The 22,093-nt window shown below is 36.9% G+C and overlaps 10 protein-coding genes across 10 annotated transcripts; 2 read left to right on the top strand and 8 right to left on the bottom strand.

Moving 5' to 3' along the window:
• Nucleotides 1-199: 199 nt before the first annotated feature.
• Nucleotides 200-4,903, top strand: C9374_009139 (uncharacterized protein; the record flags this gene model as incomplete). The annotated part of the gene is made up of 1 exon (XM_044699293.1): nt 200-4,903. One exon carries the CDS (start codon nt 200-202, stop codon nt 4,901-4,903), a length of 4,704 nt encoding a protein of 1,567 aa, XP_044544885.1.
• Nucleotides 4,904-5,109: 206 nt separating this feature from the next.
• C9374_009138 (uncharacterized protein) lies at nt 5,110-5,991 on the bottom strand (the record flags this gene model as incomplete). Its single annotated transcript, XM_044699292.1, has 2 exons — nt 5,110-5,609; nt 5,907-5,991. 2 exons carry the CDS (start codon nt 5,989-5,991, stop codon nt 5,110-5,112), a joined length of 585 nt encoding a protein of 194 aa, XP_044544884.1.
• A 181-nt stretch (nt 5,992-6,172) lies between these two features.
• C9374_009137 (uncharacterized protein) lies at nt 6,173-8,344 on the bottom strand (the record flags this gene model as incomplete). The annotated part of the gene is made up of 1 exon (XM_044699291.1): nt 6,173-8,344. One exon carries the CDS (start codon nt 8,342-8,344, stop codon nt 6,173-6,175), a length of 2,172 nt encoding a protein of 723 aa, XP_044544883.1.
• An 813-nt stretch (nt 8,345-9,157) lies between these two features.
• C9374_009136 (uncharacterized protein) lies at nt 9,158-10,292 on the bottom strand (the record flags this gene model as incomplete). The annotated part of the gene is made up of 2 exons (XM_044699290.1): nt 9,158-9,842; nt 9,928-10,292. 2 exons carry the CDS (start codon nt 10,290-10,292, stop codon nt 9,158-9,160), a joined length of 1,050 nt encoding a protein of 349 aa, XP_044544882.1.
• A 93-nt stretch (nt 10,293-10,385) lies between these two features.
• Nucleotides 10,386-14,826, bottom strand: C9374_009135 (uncharacterized protein; the record flags this gene model as incomplete). Its single annotated transcript, XM_044699289.1, has 2 exons — nt 10,386-14,550; nt 14,606-14,826. The coding sequence occupies 2 exons, from the start codon at nt 14,824-14,826 to the stop codon at nt 10,386-10,388; spliced, it is 4,386 nt and encodes a 1,461-aa protein (XP_044544881.1).
• Nucleotides 14,827-15,100: 274 nt separating this feature from the next.
• C9374_009134 (uncharacterized protein) lies at nt 15,101-16,566 on the top strand (the record flags this gene model as incomplete). The annotated part of the gene is made up of 3 exons (XM_044699288.1): nt 15,101-15,198; nt 15,333-15,424; nt 15,503-16,566. The coding sequence occupies 3 exons, from the start codon at nt 15,101-15,103 to the stop codon at nt 16,564-16,566; spliced, it is 1,254 nt and encodes a 417-aa protein (XP_044544880.1).
• A 15-nt stretch (nt 16,567-16,581) lies between these two features.
• Nucleotides 16,582-18,130, bottom strand: C9374_009133 (uncharacterized protein; the record flags this gene model as incomplete). The annotated part of the gene is made up of 5 exons (XM_044699287.1): nt 16,582-16,926; nt 17,009-17,306; nt 17,416-17,534; nt 17,649-17,825; nt 17,990-18,130. 5 exons carry the CDS (start codon nt 18,128-18,130, stop codon nt 16,582-16,584), a joined length of 1,080 nt encoding a protein of 359 aa, XP_044544879.1.
• Nucleotides 18,131-18,519: 389 nt separating this feature from the next.
• Nucleotides 18,520-19,113, bottom strand: C9374_009132 (uncharacterized protein; the record flags this gene model as incomplete). Its single annotated transcript, XM_044699286.1, has 2 exons — nt 18,520-18,894; nt 19,057-19,113. The coding sequence occupies 2 exons, from the start codon at nt 19,111-19,113 to the stop codon at nt 18,520-18,522; spliced, it is 432 nt and encodes a 143-aa protein (XP_044544878.1).
• A 32-nt stretch (nt 19,114-19,145) lies between these two features.
• C9374_009131 (uncharacterized protein) lies at nt 19,146-19,812 on the bottom strand (the record flags this gene model as incomplete). Its single annotated transcript, XM_044699285.1, has 2 exons — nt 19,146-19,517; nt 19,627-19,812. The coding sequence occupies 2 exons, from the start codon at nt 19,810-19,812 to the stop codon at nt 19,146-19,148; spliced, it is 558 nt and encodes a 185-aa protein (XP_044544877.1).
• Nucleotides 19,813-20,077: 265 nt separating this feature from the next.
• Nucleotides 20,078-21,511, bottom strand: C9374_009130 (uncharacterized protein; the record flags this gene model as incomplete). The annotated part of the gene is made up of 1 exon (XM_044699284.1): nt 20,078-21,511. The coding sequence occupies one exon, from the start codon at nt 21,509-21,511 to the stop codon at nt 20,078-20,080; it is 1,434 nt and encodes a 477-aa protein (XP_044544876.1).
• Between the last annotated feature and the right edge of the window lie 582 nt (nt 21,512-22,093).

The raw sequence follows: 22,093 nt of genomic DNA, 5'->3' as shown, positions 1-22,093 counted from the left end.
CATGTCAAAACATACTGTTGTCTTCTATTTGGAATAATTAGCATCATGAATGTTGTCATTTATTGGCACAATTATTCGACGACGTCAGAAGAATAAATGTTGTCCTTTAGGTTCATGTTGAAAATGAATACACCTTTCGTTTCAAAATCAGATATGAATCTTCCCCAACACAAAAAACCTTTCATGATTCTAAAAAAAAATGGGTAAAAACGAAGGCCAACGAAAACCAAAATCTCAGAAGGGAGCAATCACATCAAGCCAAGCTGCTTCGATTGTTTCATCATCGGGTAGTAGCACGATGGGATTCGGAAGCTCTCTGATGGCAGCCTTCAATAAGAAAGCTGGTGTTGGATCATCATCAGCAGCCACCTCATCCGTCGATTCTTCATCTAGTCTTGATCCAACGGTTCAATCCTATTTAAAACATTTGAACAAGAGAGATCCAACAACCAGAAGCAAGGCTTTGCAATCACTCACACAATACATTTCGGAAAAAGCAGACGAAGAGCAAATCTCCATCTGCAAACAATTACTTGCAAATATGGAAGATGTGTTTAAACGTATTGCTGTTCTCGATCTTGACAGAAAAGTACGACTCCATTTGTTCGTGTTGTGGAAATTGATTGTTCAAAAAGTTGGTAAACAACTAGGACATTACATTAAGAAATTAATGCCATATTGGTTGATGGAAATGGTCGGAATTGATGACAAGGATGTTTCCAAGGCTGCTGTCAGCGCCTTTCATCAAGCTTTTGCAGCCGACAAAAGAGATGCAGCTATTTTATATTGTGACACTGAAATTATGAGTGTATTGTTTGAAAATTTCAATCAGACTGTGGAATCATTGAGTTTAAGTGAAACGGAACAACAAAGCATTACTAAAGAAGAAGCAGAAGAGAGGTATTCCCGATTTATTACAAGCTCAATTCTCATGCTTAACAAGATGATTGATCTTTCAATGCAACCAAAAAAGGATGACACTGGGCAACAACAGACAGTGACGCTCGATGAATCATATTCTAAAATTTTCCGTTCCAAGAACTTTTGGAAATTCTTAGGAATCAAATCTTATAACAATATCAGAGAGGCAATGAGTAGACTTTCTATTACCTTATTGAAGAATGACTTGTTGTCAAAAGATGACACAGAGGTGATGGAACATATTGTACCATTTATTGCTCCAATATTTATTGGATGTTTTAATCAACAACCATTGGAACGAACCACTCTCGACTCGTTGATTTTATTTTTACAAAAATTTGCACCTGAATGCTGGACCCATGTGAATATTTGGAAACAAACCTTTCCTCGATTTTTCTCCTTCTTGAGAGACCCACCAAATCCTTCAACAAACTATTCTGTTGTGTTACCTTTTGTCTCCATGCTCAACACTGATGTGTATGGAGCTGAAAAATCAGTCAAATTTGTGTCAGATCTATTTGAAAATATTTGGACCGGATTTGAAAAGGTTTCTTCGTCGACCAAACAAAGTACAAAAGCAGACAAAGACGCAATTATTGACACTCTTTGTGACTGTATTATTTACATCACATTGCAACTAGACAAGTACGCAAAGGAAGATAGCAAAGCTGAAGTATTGACTTTGGCAAGAAACACTCTAGTGAAGACATGCACATACTACCTGTCAAACTCATGCACTGTTAATTTTGGAAAGTACCTCACGACTGCTATTGGAAAATTACAATCAAAAACCGAACTTTCAGATTACATGTCCCAATTCTGGACCCAAACGACAGAGTTCTGTTTGGCCAATTTAGATAAGATTGACATGGTCTCTATTGAAATTTTCATTTCTAGATGTTCCAAAGCAGACAATACCGACCACATTTTGAACCTTGCGAACACCTTATTCCAAAAGTCAATGAAAACTGGTCAGATTGGGGTTGCCTCTGCTATTGCATTCGCTAACAACTCGGTGTTATCGAGTGCCTTGTTTGAAGAAAGCTTGGAAACACTCTGGCAAATCAATCAACAAAACGAGCACGTTCAACAATTGACAGGCTTGTATTTCACACAATTTCCAGATCAATTCAACAAGTTGGAAAAGCTCCTTGAGCAAGACATCAAGTCAATGTCTAGCTCTGCCTCACTTTTCCCATTCCTTCGATCCTTGTATTCTGAAGACAGCAACTTTAACCAAACAAGTTTGTCTTTAGAAAAATCCCTTCTTGCCAGAAAAGATTTAGATAGCATTGAGCATTTAACCGGTCACAAACTTTTCACATCCAAGCAAGAACTCCGAACTCTTTTAACATCTATCATTGATCAACACCAAGATACTGAAGAGAGAGCTGTTGAATTTATCATGGCTACTCCAGGAGAATTCAGCGTCGATATTAATGTCTTGCTATCCTTATTCAAAGCGTCTCATTATGATGTGCTTTTCCAACTTCTCTCTCCAAAGAAAGAGCATTTCGAGGAAGAGGAAATGGCCGAACTTGAAGAAGACGGGGAAGAAGCACACAAGGAAGAAGAATTCAAGAGCGTTGTCACGGATGAAATGAAGAATGAACTTTTCGAAAAGATTTCATCTTACCTCAAAGAGGCTCTCACCACACATCCAACCTTAACGAACGACATGTTGTTGGAGCAATTCTTGAAACTCATGGAAATTTCTGGCACTAAAAACTTTGGTGATTCTGTTCTTTTGAACACTACCAACGATCAAGTGTGGTCTTTCATTAGAGGTAAATGCGCCTCCAATCTCAAGCCAATTATTATTGGAAACGAAGTTATTTGGAACAATACCAAAACTACCAATTTGAATGAGCTTGAAAAGTCCGTCTTCATGTACAGCAGATTAATATGTGTGGCATTGGATTTTGTTGACACCGTTTACAAGAATGATGTCAACACGCGAGAAAACAGATGGGAATGGCTACTCCAAGAAGTTCTCCATTCCTACTACTTTGAATTCCTTTTCAATGATTACACTAAAAACTTGATTAATGAATTCCTTTCCAACGTACAAAAGAAGGATGGATTGAATATTGAATTTTGTAATTACTTGGCACAGAGACACGAACTAGAACTTTTGAAAATTTATGTCTCTATGAATTCTGCAAGTGTCTCTCAATTGGATTGCAATCGGTTGCTCTTTGGCTCATTAGAAAATGTCAATCAAGTCATTGAAGACAAAAACAAGTCGAGTACTTTTTATGAAATTGCTGATTCTCTCTTTGACAATGATACCAATCTCGCCAATCTCAATATTGACTCTGAGAAAGTTACTGAATGGCTTCTTGGCTGTATTAGTATCAGTAGCACTTTGGATCAATTGCAAAATCAAAGCGAATACGACCACCTTAATTTGATTAAGGTTCAAGCAGCATTGTCGATCATGTACTGTCGATTGAAAATGAGTTCAAGTTCTGAACAAACTGATGAAGAAATTACTGTGGATTCCATTATTGACTTTGCAAAAGAATTTTATGAAATGATCAAACAGAAAAATCCAACTCAAATGAGCATTATTGTTTCGAATCTATTGATCAATGCATACACCACAACGAGCAATATTATAAGCGATCATTCCTTTGTTGAGGAATTTATTCTAAGTAATCTGCAACAAATCTCATTGGAAGATCATTTTGAGCTGTTAGACAAAATTGTTCATTTGGCTGCCTCCGTTGCTCAGAAAAATAAGAATATCAAGATTGTAAGACAATTAATTGATACATTCTTGTTGTTGAACAGACAATCGAAAATTCTATCCATGCAATACCCAATTGTCATGGAGAGACTCATTACTAGAACTTCAAAATATTTGAAACCTCTTCAACTTGCTCTCAAATACTCAGAAATCAAATTAGATCCAACACTCATTCCTGAAATTGTGGATATTATTGAATGTAGTCCAATCACAAATGCAAAAATTGTTTCCGTTGATTTGTTGCTACTCACAGATTATCATAACGATATTGATCGAATTATTGACTTTATGGAACGTATGAAGAGTCATATTTCTGAACATTTCAATTCCATTTTGAAAGAAAGCGCAGTTCGTAACAAGCATTTGACTCAATTTGCACACCTCTACTCTGAATACAGTAATGATAATAATAATGAACTGCCCTATCTCCTTGCATGGTACTATATTTTATCATTGACAGAAAATTCAATTCTTTCACAACAAAGTGACTCGGATTTATTCACCAAACTCAAAGAGAATCAAATGTATGCTCCAGTATTGAGTTTATTGACATGTTTCTTATATAGTGGTGAAGATACCATGCTTTCATTGGAATTTAGAGAGTTTTGTGATGATTTAATGTACAAATTTTCAAAGGTACTACCTCTCTTTGTTCGAACATGGTTCAATGATTGTAATGATACCATTGCTATTGATTGGATTCAAAAGAGATTTTTGGAAGTTTATAGTCCTGCAATTGTGAAAGAAGAAATTTCAAAAATTAAGAAATCAGATGCTCTCACCAAATCGTTGGGTGCAAAAATCTCAATGGGCAATCAAATTATTGCAAAATATGAGCAAGATGAAGTAGTGTTAAAACTCACGATCAAGATTCCAGATTTGTATCCTCTCAAAGCTCTTCAAATTGAATCGGATGAACACTCAGCTGTGAATGAGAGCAAGTATAGAAAGTGGATCTTGAAAATGACAACCATGCTCTTCAGTCAAGTCACGAGCAATGGTGTCTCTGATGTACTCATGTTGTGGAAAGATAACTTGGAAAAGTACTTTTCTGGAGTTGAACCATGTCCAATTTGTTACTCGGTGGTGTCAGGACGAGATCATCAATTGCCAAAAATCGAATGCAAGGTGTGTCACAACAAATTCCATGGTGCTTGTTTGTATCGTTGGTTCTCCACGAGTGGAAACCAGTCGTGCCCAATGTGTCGTTCAGTTGGCCAATTTAAATAAAGCTAAAATTTGACGTCTTTCTTGTTTCCTCCAACAACCAAGACCCAAACGTAACAGCAGTGACCTTAACTGCATTCCCTTTTCCGATCAGAGATGAATTGCTGGAAATAATCCTTCGCCTGTTGTGTCAAAGCAGTTAGTGAAGAAATGTGTAAGTTTCATACAAGACTATGCCGACTCGAAAGCAAGTTCAATGTACACAATATTTATTCGTCATCTTCTTCGCTGCCTTCTTCATCTTCGTCCTCATCCTTCTTCTTAGCTGCCTTCTTAGGTGTTGCTGGTTTTAACTTCTTAGATTGTTCTTCATAAGGCTTTTTCTCTTCCTTGGACATGGACTTCCACATTTCAGACAACTTTTTCTTGACCTCTGAGGCCTTTAAGCTGGAATCACTCTTTTTGACTTCATCAGTCTTTTCGGTACAGAAAAGAGCATAGGCTGTTGGTGTCTTCTTTGGAGTTTCTTCACCTCCTTCCTCGTCGTCCTTTTTGGCTTTCTTGGAAGACTCTCCTTTGGTTGCTCTCTTTCTCTTTGTAGCACTACTATCATATTCCTCTCCGTTTGCTTCAGCCTTAGCCTTCTTGTGCATGGTGTTGTACTTTTCCTTGGTTTGTTCATCGGCTTCCTTCCATTCAGAAGACAAAATCTTTTTAATTTCACTTTGCTTCTTTCCTTCGTTTTCCTTCTTTACTCTTTCCATGTTATCTTTGTGATGATGTTTGAGAATGATGTACGAAGTAAAATATATTTTCAAAGACGCGGTCATTCATTGAAGGTGTAAAAACAATGATGGTGATGAATGGGTTGGGTATCCACAACAGCAAGAAGGAACATGAATCATTTGTTGGACCCGCAGTGTTGTTCAGGGGTGGTCGGGTGATACAAATCATTTGATGAATTACAACAAATTTGTCCAAAGAGAGATCCAAGATTGAAAAAGTGAATGATAAAAATTAATGATCGAATTCCAAAAATCAAATAATCGTACGGATGATAACCTACCTTGGCAATAGAGAGCATATGCTGTAGGCACCTTCTGCTTTGGCTTTTCATCATCTGAGCCTTCTGCTTGCTTCTTTGGTGGCATATTGAATCGGTGTGCTGAGAAAAAATTTTTTAAAAATGATTTTTGTTCCCTGGCTTGCGCTTGGCTTGTGTATGGCGCCAAAACTCGTGCAAAAGGCTTTTCGTAACGGCTGTCAATCACACTCTCCTTTTTCAATTCACACACATTAATTAGGTTGACAAACATCGTTGCTTCTTAGAATTTATTGTTGCTTTTGCTTTGGAGGAAGCTTGTAGATTCTGATTTGAGCGAGAATGTTCTTGGCAACATTGGTGTGTTTGTAGACATCTCCGTGGAAGGCAGAGGTCACATCACGACCAAGGTAGCTCTTCAAGATGGCTTCACCACCTGGGTGTTCATGCATAAAGTTTGTCACATCATGAACTACATTGTCAATGATGACCAATGACTTTTCCTTCTTATCCTTTTCGAAATCTTCCCAAGTTTTGGTTGGTAATTCTTCAATTGGAGTACCCCAATCGTAAAGCTTCTTTTCTTCATCGAGATTTTTCTGCATCATGATAATCTTACCCTTCTCATAGTGAATTGGATCGCAACGTTTAAGGTCAAAGGTCCATCCAATCAAAGATAATGTATAAATGATCCACTTTCCAGGATCATAATGATACCAACGAACACCATTTCTGTAATCATAGGCAAAAGTGTGATGGAAATTGTGATAACCTTCACCGAATGTGAATAAACTGACAAGGTAAGAGTCTTTAGCGGTGTGATCATCGTTGAATGTACTGACTCCCCATGAGTGAGCTAAACTGTTAATAAAGAAGGTACAGTGTTGAAGGAATGTCTTGGACAAAACTCCAGCAATGAAAAAGCCACCATACCAATCGCCCCATCCAAAACCTGCAATGCACATTGGAATGATATAACCTAAAAGTAAAGCCAAAGCTGGATAATTATCGTGATGGAATTTGATGACAGGATCAGCCAATAAATCCTTAGCATTGGTAGTGTCAACTTCTCTCTTCCACAACAACCAACCCATATGAGCAAAGAAGAATGAGTTCTTAATATTGTAAGGGTCTCTATCAGTGTCGACATATTGATGGTGTCTTCTGTGATCGGCACTCCAGCTCACAACGCTACCTTGGAACGCAGAAGTACCCAAAAGCATGAAAAAGACTCTGGTTGGCCAGTTTGCAGAGCAACTTCTGTGAGCGAAAATTCTGTGATATCCAGCAGTGATACCAATTCCTGCGACATAATATCCAATGAAAGAAAGAAGATAGGTCTTCCAATTCCATGCAGCAGTCAAGACGCCATAAACTGATCCAACCAATGATCCAATCAAATAGATGGTAATGAACCAGTCAATATTTCTCAAATCCACTTCATTCTCAAAAGTGGTAGAGAGAGCAGAGAAGAAGCTAGTACCTCCAATCTTTTCCAAATTCTTACCAAACTTTTCACGGAGAGCACTCTTGGCCTTATTCCAGTTGTAGTTTGGAACCAAATTTGTCAATTTTTCCTTCAAGCTTTGAGTAATAGCACCACCGTTCTTCTTCTTATTCCACTTGAGCTTGATTCTGTAGGAATGGTTTGCATAATTTGTCAAGAACTCAATAATGGATGGAAAGTGAGTAATTCTATTCTTCTTGGCGTCAGCATCATTTACTTTCATGAAGGTTGAGTTGATCAAGTGATAGGCAATGAGAGGAGCGACATAGAATTTAATCAAGCCCCACAATCCAACAAAGTAAAGCATAAGACTGAAGAATGCAGCAGCAAAAGCATAGAGAACGACAGCATTAATGACAATGCTTCTCTTACTTTCAAAATAAATATTGGCTCTGAACCATTCAATAATTGAAGACAAGAACCATAAAGGACTCTTCAACATGAAAACCAAAGTCTTCATGATAAAGCCTTCATCTTCTTCAGCGGTAGAGTTTGGTCCATTAGTCATTGTTTCTTGTTGTTCTTGGCTCGTCTTGTTGTACAAGGTCTTGAAAGTCTCAAAAGGATACAACAATGGCAACATGCAAATCACACCAACCAAATCGTTGACCCATACAGGCATGGTACGGTGATTGAAGAATCTATTCTCACTGCATGCATAGGCAACACCCATCAAGCCTGTAGCAGATAAACCAATGAAAATCCAACTCACAGGCAACAAATACCAAGGAAATTGAGCAGCAGCGAAAATACCCAAAGTGAGTAAGCCGATGGTCATGATGACTTGACTCCAAGCCTTTCTGCTGCTCAATTGAAACACATCAGAATCTTGCAAGAGATGTTTGATTTCATCCCATGAGAAGGAGCTCTCTTCGGTCTGTAATGCGTTTTGTTGTTGTTGTGGTTGATTCGGAGTTGACAAAGACTCGGCAACCGAAACACCACCTGCGGTCATTATGTGAAAAGAATTTGTTTGGCTGATGGTGGAGTTTTTTTTTTTGAATATTCTCCAACAAAATGCGTTGTCTTGAAAATAAAATTTGGTCCGGTTGAATGTTTTCACCTGGAAAGGCAGATTTTCGATTTGTGCCACCTTACCCATGTTGAAGCATCAATTTTCCTAAGTCCCAAATGGTCCGTCTTGTTTCATGAGATAGGTCGTTATGGAATTTATTGTATTCACATGTTTTCATCATCAAAGACCTATTTCCCATGCATGATTCAATCTTGTCATATTGGTGTTGAAGAGTATTTGAGCCAATAATTCGCAGACAATTCTGCCAACAGGGATCGTTCACAGCAAAAAAATGTTCGAAATGCTCAAAAAACACAAACCCCTCACAGCCTTGAGTGCTTTGGCTGTGGTAGGCTTTGTTTATTCCGTTAAAATTTTGATAGATGATTCCCAAACGAAATGGAGAAGGCATGAAGGAATATTCAAAGACAGAGATAGATTGAACTTGAGAAGAATTGCGAACAACATGCCTCCTCTTTCCGATGACGATTTCAAAGACCCTAAAATAAAAGAAGAGTGGCTAGAATATAAAAAGAGAAATAATATTAAATATTAAATTGATATTCATGCATGATTGAACGAATACAACCATACAATTTTTTGGGAATTTGGGATTGAATTTAATTTATAATTGCCCAACGTCGACAATAACAACCATGGATTGTAAATGCGCTGAATAATTTTACTTTAAGAAATTGCAAGACACTTTTCATACAAGCAGCAATAACAACAGTATTGAAATTTTTGAACTTGTTATTTGGTGAGGGTATAAATGTACATGCCTACTTCGGAATCTACAGAGACATCTACAGATTTGCATTGACTAGTATCAAAAGCTAATAACAATTCTTGTTCTCGCTCTTCCTCTGTTTCAGGTTCTAATGAATAATCATATTGGCTAAATACAATCCATTTACATGTTGGTTTCAACAATCGGAGTACTTGCTTTTGAACAACTTTCACATTTTGTACTCCCTTATCAAGTTCTCCTTCTAGATAGGCAGCTTCATCTTCTTCCATGTACAACGAGTCAAGAACTGCCTTATCAATGACCAAATCAAAAGAACTCTCTTTCAATGATTCCATGTTTTTAATATCCATTGTCACGAATTGGATCGAGTTGTCTTCTCCAAGTACCTCGCTCGAATATTGTCTCATCATGTTACCGACTTGCTCTGCAATGTCTGTGCACACAATGTTCGTAAAACCCATTTTGTAAATTTCGAAGGGAAGTCTTGAAATTCCATTTCCCAAGATTAAAATTTGTGAATTCTTCTTAAGTGACTTCAAAAGAGGTTGTAAATGAGGTTTCACCACACTAAATGGCCCATACCAATCTCTATTGAGGTATTTGTCATTTTCAATGAAATCAGAAATTTTCAATTGTGGATTTGATTTCTTCTTTTCTGTGTATTCTGAATAAAGTTTTGAATAAAGTCTTTGGATTACAATTTACAATGTAATTAATGTATTCATAATATACACATCAAATACATATTCTTTCTACTCGGAAATTTACCTACCTTTCCCAAAATTGTGGGGAATGCAACTCAATTTGTTCACCTCCATCGTTTGACATCTTTCTTAAATTTTCCATGTAAGATATTACGCTTTCTTTAGCGTCCTCTAATAATAATTCTTTCTCTTCCAACGTTATTGATTTGGAATTATATCTCGCAATATAATCTTTAAATATTTCTCTCATCATGTTATTTGTTTCCTTGCGTTGGGAAGGAGGATAACATGCCTGATGTAATTTATAAATCATTCTGTAGAGTGGAAACCAAACAGGTATTGTTTTTTTACTCTCTCCGAACAGCTTGACAGAATAATATCTTCGGAGATGTTGTTGTGCAGAGTTGAAGGCCATTAAATTCTTTACGTGCATTTTTTTTAATGCTCAGAGCCTTGTTTTGCATAAAAAACAGAATTACAGGAATTACATGATTTAAGGTTTACAATTTATAACGTGTACATGAAATTAATGAGCACCAATTTTCTTTTGGAATTCCTTAATTTCATTATCATAGTCCACCCATTCAGGAATAATTCTCTTTGCACTGGCCAATTTGTGTTCCTTGGTCATTGGATTGTTACATAAATCAATGGTTTTAGCTTTTGTCTTACTTTCTTCGGAACACCAAGTTTCACACCATAACCATTCTTGAGGAAGTGAACGAATGGGCACATTATGTTGAGCATAGTTTGGAAGATCTTGATCCAAATTCGATAAGCTATTAGGATCTCGAGCGAGATTGTCATAGACCATTCTGAATTGATCACCATGATAGTTTCTTCTGAATAAATCAATATCCACCACATAAAGTGCAGAGATGTGATATGGTTTGCCTCCAAGATGATTCGACCAATATCCACTCTTCCAGAATCTGTAACCTTCCATCTCTTTTCTCGAGTCACAGAATGGTGTGTATGCCAATGCTTTTCCTTGCATATCGAGATCAAAGAACAACTCGGACATGTCTGTTCTACAGACTTGATCAGCATCAACGAAAATAATTTTGTGAACTTCTTGCAGAGGGAACAGTACATCGAGGAAGAGCACCTTGTAGGCCCAAATCAAACGTTGCTTTGTTTGTTGCTTGTGTAACCAATGAGGCCATTGATAACTAATCAAACCATATTCGAAATTGTATGCCTTTGCATATTCTGGTAAAAATTGTTTAAACGATGGTGACAAGAATTGTTTCAGGAACCAAAATTTGACTTTGACTCCACTTCTTTTCAAATGTTTTCTCACAGAGAGAATCATAATTTTGAGTAATCTTTCATACATGATTCCTGATGCCAATGAAAAGATGTGAATGGTCTTTTTGCCGTCCGAAGAAGAAGCAGATTTTGTGAGCCATGAGGACCAACTGGATTGCTCTTCATCCATATGTGGATCTTGAGCCAATAAATCCTCATTTTCCATTCCTTCGTTTCGTTTCACAACTACCCTAGCAAATGGAGCATCAAACGAGTGAACAGAAATGTGGAAATTTTCAGTATCAGCTGGTCCATATCCATCCGATGTTTGAAGTTCTTCTTGATAATAAAAGTCCACTTGTTTCGTATATTGGATGGAATAAATTTTAGAGTGTCTGCCGTGTGGTAACTTGACACGATAGATGTTTGGTGTAGAAGCTCGTAATTGGAAGTATCCAAAGTTTGCCATGACCAATGTTGTGTCATCCACTCGGTCAGAACTTGTTCCATGTTTGTGAACAAGTTGCAACTGTAGTCCTCGAACAGGTCTGCCATTGTCATCGATACAGGTTCCAGATGCAACGAAATATTCAAGTTGGAAGCGAGCATAACACTTGCTTAGAACACATTCATCCAGCTTCAAATTGTCCAAGTCTTCTTTTGCATAGGTGCTGTCTACGAGCCACGATTCTGGTACGTCCATCCAAAGTGTAAAAATTCGGCCCTTCACGTCACCATGCTTGGCCGTAAATTCAGCCATGCTTGAATTGGACAAGACAAAGGTATAATAGCTTTGAAGAGGAAGATTCGACGTTTCCAGATCTGGATTCAAATGAATGATAATTTCAATGTGATCACCAAACTTTTCCTTAAGGAACTTGATCATTGGAGTGAACTTTTGAGCCTGTTTGGAAAGTGGATTCAAAATTGCAATAAGTTTGAGATCTCCACTATTGTTTGTCTTTAAGGTAGTTGCATCATTTGCTTGAATATAATTCATATCCTGTCTATGGTATCGATTAAACACTTTGAATGCAGAAGAAACACCGAAAAAGATATCACTAATAAAATCACTGGTCACCAGAGCAGGATCCATGTTGGCATAATCGTTTTCTTCCAGAATCTTCTTCATGGATGGATTGGTGCTTTCATAGGCGCCTAAAATCTCAAAGTCTTTGGTGCTAAACTCTCCATCGAGTGTAATGGTTCTTCCATTCATGGAAATGATACCAGTTTCATCGCTAGAGAAATATTTGGCACAGAATTGCTTGTGAGTTAATTTTGTGTTTTGTGTCTCATAGGCAGGTGAGTATATGCTGTGGAACTTGTGGTGAGTATTCAACAATTTCTTGTCTGCATTCAGGAAGCCAATTCTTGTTTCCTTGTCATGTTTCAAAAATTCAATTGCAGCATTGATAAGTGATGATGAATCTCGTGATGCTGAGAGACAAATGAGATGGGTTTGCTTAACAATTCCTTCACCCTCAGGATTTTGGAGCATGTCAATTTCGTTCAATTCATCGAGCGCCACTAAGCCATATCTCTGTTTTTGGAAAATGTCAGTGTTGAATTTGTCGAATCCTTTGTAGTGGTCTATAATTTTTTCGAGTAAATTCTTGTCTGTGTCCACAATAATATTCTCTCGGATGAGGTTTTTAACACTCTCGTATTGATCTCTGACGCCCTTAAGAACAAGTTGATCTCCTGTCATATCTGGTTCATCGGATTGAACGACAGCTCCGTTCACCAACAATATTGGAGCTTCTTTCACATTAAAGCCCATCTCTGTGAAGAGCTTGTATCTATTGAGTAAATCGGATTGTTTTGAAAGCTTTACAGAGCCAAAGTATCTCTTTTGAAGGTCGTCAACAAATTGTATGTTAAAAGAATCTCTGTCCAAAAATTCTCTCAAAATTGGGAATATGGCTCTGTTTTCTTTTGTCATTCTCTCGAATAATGAGATGGCATGTAAAGAAAGATCGTCAATAATGCCAGATGGAGGTGTCGTTGAGGAGCCCAATAAATCAACATCCACAAAAGAGGAAGTTACTTTTGGAATAAATAGGGCACCAATTCGAATGGGATAACCTCTGTTCATAATGTTACCTAAAATATAAAGCAGTTGGCTGACACTCTTTTGGGTACTGGCAGGATCAATAATGAAAACGGCATTGAACAAATTTCTCTTAACAAATCGCATTTGGCCATACATGGTGTTATAGAGCATGGTGTTGAGCTCTCTTGGAAAGTTATGATAACCCTCTCCTTCAATGTTGTTGAACCAATGGATTTCTTTTTCCAGGTTTTTGGAAAGTTTGAATCGAAGATCTCTATTGGGAGAACCAGAATTATAAAACAGAGCATTAATGGAGTTCTTGCTTTGGAAGAGGTTCGAAGAGAGCAACTTGACAAATTTTGTTTCTTTAGCAATTGCTTCGAACAGAGAGAAGACAGAAAGCTTTGATAAATCCAATTCTAATCCATTCAAGAACATAGCATTTCGTCTGATTACCTCCTGAGGATTGTTAGGATTTCGAGTCTTGAAAACATGTTCATATCTAGAGAGTTGAGATTGCACCTTTTCTTTAAATTCGTCGTCAAATGCAGTGTTCTTTAGCTCTTTCAAATAACTTGGGAAATTTTGTGCAATATTTTGTAGCAGATCCAACTTGGAATCAAATGAAGATTCTGCCATAATTTTTGTTAAAGCTTGAATACCAAAATATTTCATTTCCCATACTTTAAGTTTTTCCGATTTTGAGTCTTTTTGTTGGAGATGTAGCTTGAGAGTGTCCAAATCATGAGAAAGGTGAGAATAATTTTTCTTCAGCTTGTTAAAATTAACACCTCTAAAGAAGGTGTCGTTTCCACTAACAACATCGTCATCAGCAGTTTGTTTGTACTCCATATTTTTGATTTGTAACTCGACACCATAACCCCTAATAGATAATAATTGGTTATGCGAATGGTCTTCTTCCTTCATGTATGTTTCCTTCACTGTTTCCTCTTGATCAATTACGCCATCTTGGGTTAATCGAACCAGCCTCAATACAAAAGGAATGCTATCAGAAGAAATATATTTTTGTACAGCCATGCAGCCATCTTTTGTCGAAATGTCAGCAAAAAGGAAATTAATTTTCTTTTGACCCATTGTGTTAAATGTATGATCTAGATATTCAATGCTCTCTTCCGACTTTTCTACTGGAATATTCAAGTTGGTAGTGGAGATGTTAATGCTCTTTGTGTATTGAACTTTAACTCTGGGCGAATAGTGTCTCGTATCTAGAGCAAAATCGAGAAGTGACGCCTCTCCATTTGAAAAATTCAACTTCTTTGCCAAATCCAGCACAAAACTTTTGTCTTGACGATCCACATTCTCACACGGAATGGAATGTAAAAACGAAATTCTCTTTTCAGGTAATTTATCAGCAACAAACTCACTATCATCCAATACCATGTTGCTCACAAATAAATTTGAAACAAAGATAAACTTACAAAGCTTCCAACAATAATGGAGTCTCCTTCCATGTAGCTTTCACTTCAATATCCAATCGACTATGCAATAATGATCCCGAAGTTGCAATTTCATGACTTGCAAAAACTATTTCATTGCAACAGGCAATCATCATTAAAACTGATGCTATTGTAGCCACCAGAAGACCGATCCGAATGTTTGTTGTTGGTGTGAATAAATAAGTGTGGTCTTGATGAGCCATTTTTTTCAAGCTTAAAGTAGCCAGGCCTGGTTCCGAACACGTATTTGAAAAAAATATGAAATAGAGAATAACATAAGAAAATGGTCCATAGAAACACGGGTTGTGGTCGAAGGTTTCAATTGTTATACTTTATCATAGACTATTTAAAATTGTAAATGGTGAGCAAAATCCGCCAAAATTTACAACACAAAAAAAACAATATCGTTTCCCATCACACTCAAGTACTTTGAAAAAATAATTGATATTTGTACTACCAATGAAGCTCAAGAAATTCATGTTGAGGTATTATCCTCCCGGAATAATATTAGAGTATGAAAGATCAAATGGAAAGGAAGGAACTAAAACCATTGATTTATTGGGATTGAATGAGAGGTAAGCATTTTTCGGAAGTGGTTGTAGCATTCCGAGGCTAAATTGTATGATGATGATGACGTTCATTCATAATTTGAATTGGATACCTATTGTGTGTTTCTTGTATTTCAATGTTGTTGCATGAATTTATTCAGATCCGACATTAACTCTGTTGCTGAAGATATTGTAGCAAGAGAGCCCTTAATTCCAAGTAGCAAAACCGAACAAGTGAGGCAATTAGTGGACAGTAAGTATCTATCCAGTAGATCGGATCCGTTGTAAAAGACTGACATGTTTTTGAAACACTTTACTTGTTTACAAATAGAATTGGTCCAAAAGATCTCATCGTACAAGTGCCGAAAATTCAAAGAAGAGAAGTCTCTGCAAGCACACATGCTTCCATTAACAAATTGTGCATTCAACAAGTCCGGTGATAAGTTTATTACGGGAAGTTATGATAGAACATGCAAGATTTGGGACACACAAACTGGAGATGAATTGAAAACTCTTGAAGGACACAAAAACGTTGTTTACGCTATTGCCTTTAACAATCCATTCGGAGACAAGATTGTTACTGGGTCTTTTGATAAAACATGCAAGTTGTGGGATACAGAAAGTGGCGAATGTTTGTATACACTGAAAGGTCACGAGTCTGAAATTGTTTGTGTTTCCTTCAATCCTGACAGTAGCTTAATTGCGACTGCATCGATTGATACCACAGCCAAAGTTTGGGACGTGGAGACTGGAAGAGAAATCTATTCTTTGTTGGGGCACAATAAGGAAATTATTAGCATGAGCTTTAACAATGCTGGAAATTTCATTGTGACTGGATCTTTTGACAACACGGTTCGAGTTTGGGATGTGAGAAGTTCAGAATGTGTATTTAATTTCCATGGACACGAATGTGAGGTTTCTGCAACACAATTCAACTTTACTGGAGACACAGTGGCATCGAGCTCCATTGATAAGACTAGCAAATTGTGGAGTCTCCACACTGGTACTTGTGTTCGAACACTCACGGGACACAACGATGAGGTTATTGACATTGCGTTCAATCCAACTGGAAATAAGGTTGCCACAGCCTCTCAAGACTGCTCAGCCAGAATTTACGACACCTTCACGGGAGAATGTTTGGCAACCATGTACGGACACCATGCCGAAATTTCAAAGGTATCGTTCAATCCTCAAGGAAATATGATTATCACTGCATCCAACGACAAGACATGCAGGCTGTGGGACGCAAAGACAGGAAATTGTTTACAAGTTTTGAGAGGTCACAAGGATGAAGTTTTCAGTTGCGCATTTAATTATGAAGGAGACACAATTATTACAGGATCAAAAGATAACACTTGCAAAATTTACAGAGCCACCGACGAAGAATTAAAATAAGATGAATAATTAATGTTACTGTTCATTCTTGTCTTCTGAATCTTTTTCTTGCTCACTCATTAATATCGAAATGAGTTGAGATTTTTCTTCATAAAATTGCTCATCTTCTTTTTCCCTTTCAGGTTGGAATTCTTTTAAATAGTTAATCAGTTTTTCTCTATTCAGACGTATAATATCCTTCACTTGTGCAGATTTGTGTGGATTTGCAATGAAAACCTTAAACACATGGAAAGCTTCGAATTGAATATTCTTTCTCTTGTCGAGTAGTAAGTTCATCATTAATTTCAGGTTGTTTTTGTCATTGATGTATCTGCTCATGACATTAAAATTCGATCTGTCAAGTATTATTTCACCAAGAGTCTGCAAGTGGCGAAATATTTGTTGTGTGACATATATTATAGAATTCAACCAACTGAAATCTTTGAATTTTACAATTACTTACTTTGAGTGACTGCCTTTTCGTGACATAGTTCTTTGAATTCAACAGATTGTTATATTCTCCAAAGAATTTTTCAAAATTGTTTTCCAGGAACTCTGCAACTATTGCTTTATGCCTTGAAGTCAACAATTCCTTGAACGTTACAAATGCATCACTCTGCATCTCAAAGTTACTGTTGTCCACGTAAATGAATAGCTTGTACACCTCGTCACAACTGAGCATCTTTCTTGTTAAAATCTCATGCTTAAAACATTCACGTAGCATACTTCCGCATAAAAGAGAGACTTCACTCTTCTCATAGCTGTTGTATAAAATAGTGAAAGATGTTGTAATTTCGGAGGACGTGGTTGATTCAATATGTGTTAATTTTCAAATTTCACACACCATAGTCAAAATGAGATAGAACATACCCGTGAAGTAATATTGTCAAGATTTGAGCATGTTCACAAATATAATCAACAGTGGTATACCGTCCATTCATTTGAAGCTTAACTAAAAAGTTAAATATGATCATTCCATCTTTTCTGGACTATAGGATTTGTATCCATTAATTAATAGTTACATTGACGATTGAACCATATAGGAATGTTCATTCACAAAAACAAGGTGAGTTTTGTTTTTTACAATGTCATGCATTACTTACTTCAAAATCCAAATGTTCCAAGTATTGTACAAGTAACAACAGAAAATCAGTGTCATAGGCCTCTTTTGCAATATCATTAATATCCGATTTTTTCGGTTCTTCCTTCTCTACTGCTGCTGTATTACCAAGAAGTAATTGTTTAATTCCGGAAAGGACTTTTCCGCAATCTTCGGCTGCCTATAAAATTCAAGATTGTGTTCCGCAATAACATGATTCATCAATAATTTCATGAACATGTTTTACATGATCATCATCATCATCATGTAAATATTCGAGTTACAACACACATCAAAAATAGAAATGATTATTGTACATTGTATCATCATCATCATTATATTTACTTTTTGCTGTTTTGAATCTTTTGTAGTTGTTAATTCTGGATCTCGTGCGATCACCTTCAAACACTCGACTGCATCTCTAACCAATTCTTTGGGAGCCTTCTTTCCCGTGAGAAGGCCAAGCCCTTTCATAATAATTGACATTTTTTCGGAGAGTGTGTTTGTTTGGAATGAATTGTTGGCCAATCACAATAATAAAAACAATTAATGTTATGGACTTGTTTTTTGCAAGTTTATTACAGCAAGACTTGTGATGGAGTTGTCACTTTGTTGATGATGGGTACCCGACGCATGCATGGGCAATATAAGGAACCTCAAATGCTTGTCAAATGAACACAGGCGTACAAGGGATGAATAGAAAAAATTGCCATGCATGCGAATGATGACTTGTCGCCAAAAAAGAGCATTTGTTGACTTTTGAAATTTTGTAATGGCACTGTCCAATCACAGGCAAGTTGCTTGATGCCAATTCGTTGACAGATTGTGTCTAATCTCATCCTAATAATAATAATTGTTCATCAACAGCTGTTGTACTACCTATGTTGTGTTGTTGCAGCTTGCTTTTGTTGCTGCATCAATTGAGCATGCCCACTATGAATATCACCAAACATTTTGGAACATCGAATAGAAGCATCCTCAATGGCTTTCCGTTTTGCATCAAGAATTGCTTTTCCTCGAGAATCACCCGAAGCGGTTCCATAACCGAGTTGTTCATGAGAATTGTAGGAATCATAGACGAGTTTTGCAATGACACTCACACCTGCCGTGAAAACAATCATGGAGGCTTGCTCGGATTTAATTTCTTCTTCATCAACAAAATCAACATTGATGTCTTTAATGACCAATTCTAAATGGTATCGTTCAAAGTGCCGATACATGTCGGATTCAGTTTTCAGGTGTTGTTGATGCTTTCGGGAGGAAATATCATCATGATGATTATTTGTTTGCATCGTGGTGGTTGGAATTGAATAATTTGCCGATGGAGAAGAAGAATGGATCATGGTATTTCGTAATTGATGATCAACAACAACGATGATTGTTTTCAAACAGTTTTTTCAAATGAAACTCACCTTCTCGAAAGGTGTTTGAAGATGTGAGTCATCGTTCGTCGGAGCATTCCTTTCCATTTTTTTATGGAATTTTTTAACTTCGAGTTTCCTTACTTGCTTTTTTTATTTTCACAAACATATTTAATTTCCTCAACACGCTCCAAGTACGATCTGTAAAACGTGTCTGCGATATGAAGGAAGGGTTGCTCCACGTTGCCGTCATCCGTGTTGGTGGAGGTAAGGAAAAAATCAAGATTGCATTCTTTGGCAAATTCCTCGCCTTGTGATTGTGTGACCTTTTCCAAGTTGTGCATGTCAACCTTATTTCCAACGAGCACTCCAATGAGAGACTTGTCATGTTTTTTCATGCTCGTGTTGCTTGTTCGCACGCTCTTACAAAGTCGATACCATTTACTTAAGTTTCCAAAGGTTTCTGGATTGGTAATGTCATACACAATGATAAAAGCATTGATTCCATCAATCTTGATGTTGGCATGTTCCATTCATGCATACGAATAGTGTTATTTTCAGAAAATCATGTAAAAGTTATCTTGCTTGAATTTTAGTCCCCAAACAAAAATCGGAACCTACATATTCATTATAACACTGCTCGTATATTGAAGATCCACTAATATCGAACAAGTACAATTCCACCTGATGATCCTTAGAGATTGCTACTTGGTCATTGGTTACCACTGGAACATCAATAGTTTTTGTATACAAATCCGATCCGATGGTCATTAAATATTGGTTTGGGAATGTTCTCTCTTTGAACATTTTGATGAGAGACGTCTTTCCGACTGTACAGTCTCCCACAATTCCGACCTTGCATCTCAGTTTGACCATAGTTCTGCTCGAATGGTTGGCTTTTTTATTTTGTGAGTATTGTATTTTTGGGCGGGCTCGTTGGGCACAACGAGATTGGAATTTTCATTTGCTGGGGCGATTTTGTCACAAAGCTCCCGTTTAAAAGTTACATTCTGTCACAGAATATCGAACGACAACTCTTTCAATTTATTTGATATGGAAACCATACCAACTTTTAAAGTATTCTACTGTATGAATCAGAAATATCCCTTGATTGTGGATGAATGCTCAAAAGAAGTTCTAAAGCAGAAAGCTTGCAGTGTTGTTCAGCAAATTGCAAGTCATGTTCTCCCATGACCAACCCAAAAACGTTGGTTTGTTCTCGTACTGGTAGTTGAGTGGCAAGAGCAGCTTGTTTGGCATTAATGTTTCCAGAGTAGAGAGCAGAAGCAATAACCACAGATCCTGTAACCTCAACCATTGCATTCAAAATCACCAATGCCGCCGGTGACATTCGATCGAATAAATATTTCACACTCAATGTCTTGTTATATAATCGTATGCCTTCAGAAGTGGTGTAGTGTTCAATAAATTTTTTACGTGCATCTTCTTGTGTTGCATCAGCAGCAAAACTACTATTTTCATCGAGAACTACAAGTTTTGTATCAAATTCCTTGTTAAACCAATCCACGAGAGGATCCCAATGCTCCTTAATTGCTTGTTTAATTTTGTCGTCTGTCATTCCTTGTCGTAAACAAACAAATTCTCCATCAAAAAATCCATGAATAGTGTTTTTCATGTTGAAACTGACTTCAAAGTTTGTCTCACGTTTTACATCTTCAATTCTACACACCAACTCTGTGATTGGAAGAGTGGCAGGTCTTACATATTCAGTTTGTAATTCCCATTCACCTGCAACGATATTTCCCAATTCTTGAGTTGGAACTGTAACAACCTTGTTGGTGGTGGTTCTTAATAATTGTTCCTGACCAATTCTAATTCTGAATTCTTTTTTTCTTTCTTTGGTTGTTGTTTCTTCAAGGTAAATTCTTCTATAAAATTTCTTATTCAATTCATCGTATGAAATTATTGGTAATTGACTACTCGAGAGGTTTTCATGATCGTCCATTTCTAAGAGTGACTGGGTGGCTTTTCTTTTATGCTCCTCAATTTGTTCTTGGGTAGGGTCAAGCTCTGGATTATTCAACAACTCTTCCACTAGCTCAAAAACTCTTCTTTCCTTTTCGACATCTCTTCCTTGTAGTTCATCTTCATTCTCTCTCGGTTTTCTATTTCTCAACGCCTCCAAGAATTCATCGGGAGAAAGGTTGCTATAATCAAACTCAGGATCGGGAATAAACTCTCCAACTGCATTCTTATTAATTTTGCGTTTGGTATTTTCTTCTGTTACAGGTGTGTCCATGCTTTGTCTCAACTCTTTCAAAACTTGTAACTCTTCGGGAGTAAATTCAATCTTTTCAAAAAATCGACTCGATTGATGAAATGAACGAACATGTTGTTGATATTCTGAACAGAAATTTTGCCTAGATGATGAATTTACCATCATCTTTGTGGAAGCTGCAAACATGATGGATGAAAATTTCTTGCTCATCGCCATAGTTTTGCTCTCGAAATTTGAAAACGATTTCTTGCAAAGCCGGCTAGCCATTTTTTTAAACAAATAAAAAAATATTGATGATTCGGTGAATGAATAACAATTTAAAATAATTATGACATAGTTTTTAGGATGATGATTTTTAAATTGAAATTTCAGAACCTCATGTGTTGAGAATTGGATTGACAAATATGGACAAGAATTATTTATATTGATCATTGATAGCCAAATGAACAGTTTGATAAGACATGAAAGGAGTAGGCGGAATATCAAGATCTTGTTGTAATTTCAATTTAGCCTTTGAAACCATCTTAAACGTTGAACACACAATCTCCAAGCATTATCTCCGCCATAAATGATGAAAATGTAATTCAAATCATCCTCTACGACTAGATCTCACGACCTTTTAATTGAGACTCATCTCGAATTTATATATACATCCATGATGCCCACTGAGAGAGAGAGAATCCATAAATTCAACCGTGAATGTTTTACGATGAATATCCGAGCTGGCCATCTTTCCTTTATGATCAAAAACAAAAAACCATTTAGAATTGAACACTTATTTGCAATACTGAGCAGATATCATAGAGATCTTAACCACCACACCACTACAATACATTTATCAGACAGGCC

This window comes from Naegleria lovaniensis (assembly GCF_003324165.1).
Source record: "Naegleria lovaniensis strain ATCC 30569 chromosome Unknown tig037, whole genome shotgun sequence".
In the NCBI taxonomy this organism is placed as follows: domain Eukaryota; phylum Heterolobosea; class Eutetramitea; order Acrasida; family Naegleriidae; genus Naegleria; species Naegleria lovaniensis.
Note: the sequence above shows the minus strand (reverse complement) of the source record. Positions and strands in the feature narration are given on the sequence as shown.